The sequence below is a fragment of the Sinocyclocheilus anshuiensis genome, unplaced genomic scaffold, assembly GCF_001515605.1.
Source record: "Sinocyclocheilus anshuiensis isolate Anshui unplaced genomic scaffold, SAMN03320099.WGS_v1.1 scaffold388, whole genome shotgun sequence".
Taxonomy (NCBI): domain Eukaryota; kingdom Metazoa; phylum Chordata; class Actinopteri; order Cypriniformes; family Cyprinidae; genus Sinocyclocheilus; species Sinocyclocheilus anshuiensis.
In genome coordinates, this window is record NW_015555714.1 from 24,202 (window position 1) to 35,326 (window position 11,125).

The following is an 11,125-nucleotide window of genomic DNA, read 5'->3' on the forward strand; positions in this document are numbered from 1 at the left end:
ATTTTTGTTGTTTTTTTTTTATTGAGAGGAAAGCATGCAGCACATATTTACATATTCATCTAAACACTGCTCTTGGCAGCATTGGGATCTTTGCTAACATCATACCCCTAACTTCGCTGTGAGTCATGTCAAGTAACCAGGTCAAGTCATCGTCCAGGTCAGATAGTATCTGTGCAATCAAGTCGACAATATTGCCAGAAATTAAATGCCCCCAACTAAGCAAGCCAAAGGCGAGAGTGGCACGGAACCAAAACTCCATCGGTGACAGAAATGGAGAAAAAACCGTGGGGCCTTTATGTAGACATTAGACAACATGGTAGCTCACTAGGATTCAGTGTTACTGTACCTTATGGGGCTCAAACGCCCAGTTGTGTATGACTCTAGCTGGAATAATGGCTGTGTCATTCCAGTGGCAGCTGCTGCAGTAATACTGGCCCGTATAATCACACTGCCGTGCCTCATTAGGAACACCCCCTACACAACATATGACAACGTTATACAACTGCCTATGCAAGGGAATTCTAAATATCAAAGTTAACTCACCATTTGTTCCCATTATAGAGCAATCATACAACACTGAATCAAAAAATTCTGACAATAACGACAAAGAATTTATTAAACAAAAACAAAACAAACAAAATAAACCTGTTTACATTTGTGTCATCATCAGCGACATAGATAAATGTTGGAAAAGCAATAGAAGATGTGATGCCTGTTTGGAAAGAGACTTACTTAAAGAGATGGGTGTCCGACACTCAGCACATCTGTAGTCCTGTTTGTCTAAACCGACTTCAGGACAGATGCTGAGTTCATACTCGGACTGATGGCTGACCTTTGACCTCACACATGGTTTGTTGATAAGATTCATGCACTTGCTATGGCAACGGTAATAACAACCTGGAACCAGAAATGGAAAGCAATTTATAATCGTTTTGAAACCAAACATTAAGTTGCGTTCCCTTTGATCACACAGTAAGATCTGAATCCATCCATTCTCTAAACAACTTGTACTATGTAGAATTGCAGGGATCCAGCATCCCAGGGTGAAGGCAGGGAAACAGCCTGGATGGACGATCAGTCCATCACAGTAAGATCTGAACATGCTTAAGCAATTAAAATAATACTCCATTATAGCCAAGTGTAGGATTGAAAAGCCTGAAGTGTAAATTACTTCACTGTAGATTTATCCAAGGTTTTGTGAACAGTGCACCACAAATCACACTATATTTAATCACACTATAAATACTTGTTTGAAATGTCAAGGAACACAGTAACACTGAGATATATATATATATATATTTTTTTTTTAATAAATGCAACACACCCCAAAAAAGTTGGGACAGAGGCATGTTTAACACTGTGTCACATAAACTTTCCTTTTAATTACAATGTTTAATTGTTTGGGAATTGAGTATACTAATTGTAAAAGTTTTGCAAGCAAAGTTTTTGTCCAATCTCACTTGATACAAGACTTCGTCGGTGTCTGATTCTCTTTTTCATGACTGGTCATACATTTTCAATAGGAGAAAGATACTGGACTGCAGGCAGGCCAATCTAGCACATTCACTCTGTAGCACATGCAGAATGAGACCTGCCATTGCCTTGATCTAATAACCATGGACTTCCCATGAAAGATGTCATCTTGACGGTAGTATATGTCTCTGTACAATTCCAATATATGCCTCCATGACAATTTTACCCCCATACCATGACAGATGTTTGCTTTTGCATCTGTTGCTGATGAAAGTCTGGATGGTCCCTTTGGCCTTTCAGACTGAGAACTCAACGTCCATTTTTCAAGTTGAAATGTGGACTCATCTGACCATATCACACATTTCCACTGTCTTTTTGACTATCTGAGATGAGCTATGGCCCAGAGAATCCCACAACATCACTGTATAGAATTGATGTATAGGTTTCTCTTAGAGAAACAGAGATTTAGGTTGCATTTATTGATGCAGCGGCAGACTGTGTTAAGTGACAGCGTTTTCCGAAGTACTCCTGAGCCCATGTGGCTATATTTAACACTGCAGCATGACGGTTTCCTATGCAATGCCATCTGAGTACTCAAAGGTCATGCACATTCAACTGAGGTTTCCTGCCTTGCCCTACACAGACTGAGATTTCTCTGGATTCCCTGAATCTTTTCACATATTTATGTTTGGTAGTTGGCGAAGGACCTAAATTCTTTGCGATTTTGCATTGAGAAATGTGATTCTTGATTTGTTTGACACTTCTCTCATGAAATTTGGCACAAGGTGATAAGCAATGATCCAGCTATGCTTTCAAAGATTGAGATGCTCCTTTTATACCCAAACATGATACCCTCACCAATTACCAGTTCACCTGCTTACTGTGAACTGTTTAAAAACAGTTTAATTTGGATATTCTATAACCTTTTCACTTTTATTTTACCTCTGTCCCAACTTTTTTGGAGTGTGTTGCAGCCAGCAAAATCAAAATTTGTTTATATTTACAAAATACATTTAAGTTGATCAGTGAACTTTGGGAAACTTTGGAAATCTTTTTTTTTTGTACTTTTGTCAATTAAATAAAAGTTAAAGAGAATTAACAAATCACAGATTCTTGATTTTATTGCATTTAAAAAAAAAAATCCCAAATTTTCTGGAATTGGGGTTGTAATCATTTTTTTATATATATAAAAATAATATTGGAAGGCTTGGTCATACGCATAATGCACTTGTCATACGGACTACTTTCATATGGATATTTATAGTTCTATCATGCTTTATTAGTATTTTTGTTCTTTTAGCAGCTTCACAGTCATTAGGAACTTCAAGGTTTATAAAAGTAGTGTTTTATTGAAAAGAGCTGCATAATAATTTTTCTTTGGGTACTGGTTTGGAAAGACAGTACATAATGACTGAATCATTTGTGTTTTTAATTAATAATCATTGGGTTCAGTTGAGATGGTCTGACCTGTGCAGGTGTACCAGGTCTGAATGAGACCCCATATGATGGTGCTACACTTGTCACACATCTGTTTGACACTCTTGCTCTTTTCCTTTGAGAAGCGATGCTCCAATAGAACCTGCAGGTTGGGCTCATCTTCCTCTGGGTCCTGTTTATATCCAACACAACAGTAAAACACAAAATTCCACAATTTATTTATACAATTTACTGCTAGCCAAATATTTGGACACTACTGAATTTATGTTTATCATCAACTCAAAAATGTTTTGATCTAAATCAGGAACCCTTGGTGGATACAGATACAGAACAGGTACCCTGATACATATTCTATACAACAACAGAGTGATTCAGAGTAACACTATAACGTGTATAGTACCATAATAATGTATTTGCATACTTTTTTATGCTTACATTGTAAATCTATAAGGTATCTATAATGTGTACATCACATTTTAATTAACATATGCATTTTAATGGGGAAGGACAATGAAAGATTTAACTCAGCTTTAGCTTTGACTGAAGTAAACTTATTGTATTTGTACAAATATTATATTTTTGTTTAAAGGGATGGTTCACCCAAAAATGAAAATTCTGTCATTAATTATTCACCCTCATGTCGTTCCAAACCCGTAAGACCTTCGTTCATCTTCAGAACACAAATTAAGGTATATTTGACAGCAACGGAACTACCACATTCAAGGCTCAGAAATGTAGTTAAGGACATTGTTAAAATAGTCCATGTGACATCAGTGGTTCAACCTTAATTTTAGGAAGCTACAAGAATACTTTTTGTGCACAAAGAAAACAAAAATAACGACTTTATTCAACAATTTCTTCTCTTCCGTGTCAGACTTCAACGAGCATTCACGACAGTACCAAGACGCATGTGTGTGCATTCCTCTGCTTGCAAACAAGGTGCAGAACATCCGGGTTCTACGTCAGAACGCCGGCTCCTGTATCAGCAGCACCACATGCATGCATCGTGGTACACTCGTGAATGCACATTGGAGACTGGCACGGAAGAGAAGAAATTGTTGAATAAAGTCATTATCGTTGTTTTCTTTGAGCACAAAAAGTATTCTCATACCTTCATAAAATTACAGTTGAACCACTGATGTAACATTGACTATTTTAACGATGTCCTTACTATGTTTCTGGGCCTTGAAAGTGGTAGTTCCATTGCTGTCTATGCAGGATCAGAAAGCTCTCTGATTTCATCAAAAATATCTTAATTTGTGTTCAGAAGATGAACGAAGGTCTTACAGGTTTGGAACGACATGAGGGTGAGTAATTAATGACAGAATTTTCATTTTTAGGTGAACTATCCTTTAAGGCCTATTTTAACTTTGTTCATTGTTTATTATTAAAACCAATAATTGTCTGCAAATTTTGACTGGTAGTGCAAACCTTTAATTCCTGTAGTTTGAGCCGAAGGTGGATCAGTTTGATAACCGTGTCCTTCTGTTTCCCTGAATGTTCTGGCAGCTCCAGGATCAGTCTCTTGCACTCCGCTATGGCCTGTTTCAGCTGCTCTACGTCAGATGCCACAACCGAACCCTGTGCAAACATCCACACACTTTAGTGCTTCAAATAATATGATGAGCAACTCATGCTGAAGCACGAACTTTCATGAGAGGTTTCAATGCATGAAGGAATAGTTCACCCAAAAATGTAAATTCTGTCACCTAATGCTGTTCCAAACCTGTATGACTTTCTTCTGTGGCACACACACAAAAAAAGATACTTTGAATAATGTTTCACCTGTTTTGTCTATACAAAGAAAGTTCCAAAAAAGACAAAGATAAAATATAAATGCAGGGCTAAATGCTAAATATTTTTTCTTTAATTTATCTATCTCAGATTGGTTTTTGACTAGGGCTGCACGATTAATCGCATGCGATATTTAACGCGAATGAACGTGGTTTAGCGCAGCTCGTCAGTGAACAATGGCTCTGTGTAGTTAATGCTGCTCAATGTGAAAGCACGCAGGTGATGGAGATTTACCGCTGATTACAGAACCGGCTTTCTGACAAGATGCGCGTTAAATATCGCATGCGATTAATCGTGCAGCCCTATTTTTGACACAATACCTTTTTTAATAAATAAAGCTATGACAACAAAATCTCGATTCAAATTGCTGTACCAGAGAAAAAAACTATTAAGTTCAATATTAAGTTCACTGAATATGAAGTTCAAAAATTATTAAAAAAACAAGGAAACAGTAATAAAATAAGAATGAATAAACAAATTATAGGCAAAATACAATAGAACAAAGATACAAATGAAATTTAAGTTACGTTTAAGCAGTGGCGGTTCTAGACCACAGTAACTGGGGGAGCGGGGGAGGCCTCATCATGCTTGTCATGTGACACACAGCAGCCACAATAGCACTATATGACTGATATAGGCTTATGTTTCATTTATTTTTTCCTTTTTATTCTAAATATTCCCAAACATGTTAACTATATCATGAAATATCTTGATTCTCAATTATGTGTAAGTAAATGCATTTTGCACCTTTATAAATTATGTTAGTTGATCTAACTAATTAGGCTAATAGGCAATGGGCAAAGTAGCCTAATAGTATAATCTATTAACTATGCATAAAAACCCGTCTTTTTACTTAAGTACCAGATATGGGTGTCATGCCATAAAATATTTTTAATATGACTAACTTTGTATTTAATGTGAATTTAATAAAAACATTGTAAGTTACTAATTATAACACTTTCATGGTACAGAAAGAGCGGAAAGAACATTTACATTATCAAAAAACATTATCACTGACTTCAGTCTAGCCAGAGTTCAATCACTCTCAAAAACTCCCATTAAAATCACTGAAGCTTCTTCTTGGTTTTATGGCGAGTTGCAATCTTTGAGCATATCGCCACCTACTGTGCTGTTATGCAATCAGGATTTTCTATTATTATATTAGTTGACATTGTTCTGTCTCAACTCTGAAGCCATCAGAGTCCAGGTATCGGTTGGCGCTGCGTGTTCAGCTCCTCTGCCCTCCACACTGAAGCTCCAAACCGAGACAGAACATCTTTTATATCATATTCTTTTATCTAGGCCTGTGCTATATAAAAGATTAAATAGAATCCTATATCCAGTTCTATCACTATTAAATTCATATCCCAATAAATATCCCACGCCCTTATTCTTCTTACCTTTATCCTTTAGATATGCTATTAGTTCCTTCCTATCCTCACTATACTTTAAACATTCATATATTGCATGCTCAATTGTTTCTTTCTCACCACAAAATTCACATAGGCCGTTAACATGTACACCAATTAAAAACAATGAACCATTCAGCCCTGAATGACCCAGTCTTAATCTAGCTATTATCCCCTCTTCCTTCCTATTCCTTCCTCTTACAATCATTTTAGTATCTACCTGCTTTTTGATTTTATATAAATGTCTTCCCTTATAATCTAAATTCCACACTCCTTGCCATTCTCTTGTAACATTCCTCTTAGTAATACTTTTAATTTCCCCTTTACTTAATGGAACATTAATATCAATTTCCTTTTTTTAAAGCATTTTTAGACAATTCATAACTTATTTCATTCCCAACTACCCCTATATGGGCTAAAATTCCTTTCCTTTGAATTCGCCATATTAACATTAAAATTTCATTCATTAAATCTTCTCTGGGTGACTGGTGGCTGGATAATGATGTTAAGACAGAAGGAGAGTCTGAGCAAATCACAGCTCTGTCTGGTGTCACTTCCTCTACCCACATAAGTCCCACTATAATAAGCGACCATTTCAACAGAATAAATTGATAATTCAGATGACAATCTTTTACTTATGAATATATCCAAGTCAGCTACATATATTCCTACTCCTGTCATCCCCTTATCTGGGTCTTTGGACCCATCAGTGTATATTTGTGTACTTCCATAAAATCTTCCAGATATATGCCTATATACATTACGTTTGAGTATTCCCATTTCCTCCCATTCCTTTCTCTTGTCCAAAATCTCCAAATCAATTTTTGCTTCAGGTATTATCCATATGGGCACTTCACTCCATACTGGAGAAATACTGCATACTATATCAGATATCTGGTATTTTTTTGCTAACTGGTTTATATCCCACCCAAATCTACTGGAGAAATACTATATCAGATATCTAGTGTTTTTTTTGCTACCTGGTTAATATACCACCCAAATCCTAAATCCTCTTTTACTCACATACTCCCAGCAGTCTTTTGGAACATCTTTAGCAATATTGTCTCCAGCATAACTTTTAATAGATGTCCAATATGCCAATGACAATTTCACATTTCGCAAATTCAGGGGCAATTCATTCGATTCAACGATTAAAGCATTTACCGGTGTTGATTTGACTGCTCCTAAACACATTCTAAGTTCTCTGTATTGCATTCTATCTAGCTTCTTTAGCAATGTCTCTGACGCCGCACCATATATCATGCAGCCATAATCAAATACAGATCTAATCAAAGCTTGATACACTGTCATCATTGAGGATCTTTCTGCCCCCCATTCTTTACCAGCTACTGCCCTCATAACATTTAAAGTTTTCCTACACTTTTTCTCCACTTCTTCTATATGTTTTTTCCAAGTGTACCTGCTATCCAGGCAGATACCTAAATATTTGAATTCTTTGACTTGTTCTAGCGGTTTGCCACATATTGGTAATACAATATCATTAGGAATTTATTTTCTTCTACTAAATATCATATAACATGACTTACTAGTTGATATTTTAAATCTCCAATCTATACTCCATCTTTCAACCTTTTTAATAGCAGATTGAATACTTGAAAGAACTTGGGTCATGTTTCGTCCTCTCTTCCATATAGCTCCGTCATCAGCATAAAGTGCACAACCTATCCCAGGTCCTAAATTATCAAAAATATCATTTATCATAACATGAAAAAGTATTGGACTGATAGCACTTCCTTGTGGAATGCCATTCGCTGCATTAAAAAAAGATGACTGGCATGAGCCCACTTGAAATGTTCGATTGAAAAAAAAATGTTTTAACCAGTTATATAATTTACCTTCTATACCCATTTTTGAAGCTTTATATAGCAATCCTTCTCGCCATACTGTATCATATGCCTTTTCTATATCAAAGTATACTACTATCATAATCTCTTTCATATGAATTGCCTTTTCTATATCATTACTGACTTAACGCATCTATCGTTGATCTTTTACTTCTAAAGCCACACTGATATTTGCTATATTTACTCCTTTTCTCTAAATCATAATTTACCCTTTGAACTATTAATTTCTCCGTTAACCCTTTAAGCTCATGGGTCTGTCGCGTGATGAAGGAACGACTCAAACCCGAAGACTTGTCAGATAAGAGGTGAGGTGAGCTAATCATAGACTGAAGACCCAGGTAAACAATGAATTAATATTTTCTGTTTCTTATAGCAGTTTTGTATTGTTTGTAGTGTGATCAACGTTGAATGAACAAATCTTTTTTCGAGTCATTTCGTTCATTTTAGCAAAATATAATTAAAATGTTCCATGTTACTTCTCTTCTATAGGAAAAGACACCACTGTAGATCAAGTATGGAAAATGCTTCAGAATATGGGTGGAAGAGGGAAAAAGAGAAAGCAAATTCCAGTGTTGATTGAGAAGGATATAATTGCTATATCAGACATAGAAAAAGCAAATATGCTAGGAAAGGTTTTAGGAAGATTACATAGTTTAGAATTGGGTGAAGAATACGAAGAAAGAAGAAAGGTTTTTTTGGAAACCAATCCAAATATTATGCAAGAGAGAAGAAACAGAAACAGTAGCATGGATATGGATTTTACCGTTTCAGAACTAAAAATAGCACTGCAGAAATGTGCAAATACTGCCCCAGGATGTGACAGGGTGAGTTACATAATGTTTAAACATCTTTCAGATAATGTTATTTTATTGATACTCAAATTATACAATAAAATATGGAGAGAAGGAATAATTCCAAAAACTTGGAAACAAGCAATTATAATTCCAATCTTAAAGCCAGCGAAAGATCCAACAAATCCTGAAGGTTATCGACCAATAGCATTGACATCAAATTTATGCAAATTAATGGAGAAATTAATAGTTCAAAGGGTAAATTATGATTTAGAGAAAAGGAGTAAATATAGCAAATATCAGTGTGGCTTTAGAAGTAAAAGATCAACGATAGATGCGTTAAGTAAAGTCAGTAATGATATAGAAAAGGCAATTAATATGAAAGAGATTATGATAGTAGTATACTTTGATATAGAAAAGGCATATGATACAGTATGGCGAGAAGGATTGCTATATAAAGCTTCAAAAATGGGTATAGAAGGTAAATTATATAACTGGTTAAAACAATTTTTATTCAATTGAACATTTGTAATTCAAGTGGGCTCATGCCAGTCATCTTTTTTTAATGCAGCGAATGGCATTCCACAAGGAAGTGCTATCAGTCCAATACTTTTTAATGTTATGATAAATGATATTTTTGATAATTTAGGACCTGGGATAGGTTGTGCACTTTATGCTGATGACGGAGCTATATGGAAGAGAGGACGAAACATGACCCAAGTTCTTTCAAGTATTCAATCTGCTATTAAAAAGGTTGAAAGATGGAGTATAGATTGGAGATTTAAAATATCAGCTAGTAAGTCATGTTATATGATATTTAGTAGAAGAAAAGAAATTCCTAATGATATTGTATTACCAATATGTGGCAAACCGCTAGAACAAGTCAAAGAATTCAAATATTTAGGTATCTGCCTGGATAGCAGGTACACTTGGAAAAAACATATAGAAGAAGTGGAGAAAAAGTGTAGGAAAACTTTAAATGTTATGAGGGCAATAGCTGGTAAAGAATGGGGAGCAGAAAGATCTTCAATGATGAAAGTGTATCAAGCTTTGATTAGATCTGTATTTGATTATGGCTGCATGATATATGGTGCGGCGTCAGAGACATTGCTAAAGAAGCTAGATAGAATACAATACAGAGCACTTAGAATGTGTTTAGGAGCAGTCAAATCAACACCGGTGAATGCTTTAATCGCTGAATCGAATGAATTGCCACTGAATTTGTGCAGAGTGAAATTGTCATTGGCATATTGGACATCTATTAAAAGTTATGCTGGAGACAATATTGCTAAAGATGTTCCAAAAGACTGCTGGGAGTATGCGAGTAAAAACGGAAGAGGATTTGGGTGGGATATAAACCAGTTAGCAAAAAAATACCAGATATCTGATATAGTATGCAGTATTTCTCCAGTATGGAGTGAAGTGCCCATATGGATAATACCTGAAGCAAAAATTGATCTGGAGATTTTGGACAAGAGAAAGGAATGGGAGGAAATGGGAATACTCAAACGTAATGTATATAGGCATATATCTGGAAGATTTTATGGAAGTACACAAATATACACTGATGGGTCCAAAGACCCAGATAAGGGGATGACGGGAGCAGGAACATATATCCCTGACTTGGATATATCCATAAGTAAAAGATTAACATCTGAATTATCAATATATTCTGTTGAAATGGTCGCTATTATAGTGGGACTTATGTGGATAGAGGAAGTGACACCAGACAGAGCTGTGATTTGCTCAGACTCTGCTTCTGTCTTAACTTCATTATCCAGCCACCAGTCATCTAGAGAAGATTTAATGAATGAAATTTTAATGTTAATATGGCGAATTCAAAGGAAAGGAATTTTAATAGGATTTTGTTGGGTTCCAGCCCGTATGGGGGTAGTTGGGAATGAAATAAGTGATCAACTGGCTAAAAATGCTTTAAAAAAAAAGGAAATTGATATCAATGTTCCATTAGGTAAAGGGGAAGTTAAAAGTATTACTAAGAGGAATGTTACAAGAGAATGGCAAGAAGTGTGGAATTTAGATTATAAGGGAAGACATTTATATAAAATCAAAAAGCAGGTAGATACTAAAATGATTGTAAGAGGAAGGAATAGGAAGGAAGAGGGGATAATAGCTAGATTAAGACTGGGTCATTCAGGGCTGAATGGTTCATTGTTTTTAATTGGTGTACGTTAACGGCTTATGTGAATTTTGTGGTGAGAAAGAAACAATTGAGCATGCAATATATGAATGTATAAAGTATAGTGAGGATAGGAAGGAACTAATAGCATATCTAAAGGATAAAGGTAAGAAGAATAAGGATGTGGGATATTTATTGGGATATGAATTTAATAGTGAT

The 11,125-nt window shown here is 35.5% G+C and overlaps 1 protein-coding gene across 3 annotated transcripts in view; it reads right to left on the minus strand.

Annotated features, from left to right (window-relative positions):
• Nucleotides 1-234: 234 nt before the first annotated feature.
• The window catches only part of LOC107672159 (differentially expressed in FDCP 8 homolog), an 87,007-nt gene continuing 76,116 nt past the window's right edge, over nt 235-11,125 (minus strand). For all 3 annotated transcript variants that reach the window (XM_016465256.1, XM_016465257.1, XM_016465258.1), the window contains 4 exons: nt 4,342-4,491; nt 2,941-3,082; nt 733-897; nt 235-474 (listed from right to left, as the gene is read on the minus strand). In XM_016465256.1, the coding sequence (XP_016320742.1) occupies nt 338-474; nt 733-897; nt 2,941-3,082; nt 4,342-4,491 (594 nt within the window). In that variant the 3' untranslated portion in view covers nt 235-337. The remainder of the gene's footprint in view (nt 475-732; nt 898-2,940; nt 3,083-4,341; nt 4,492-11,125) is intronic.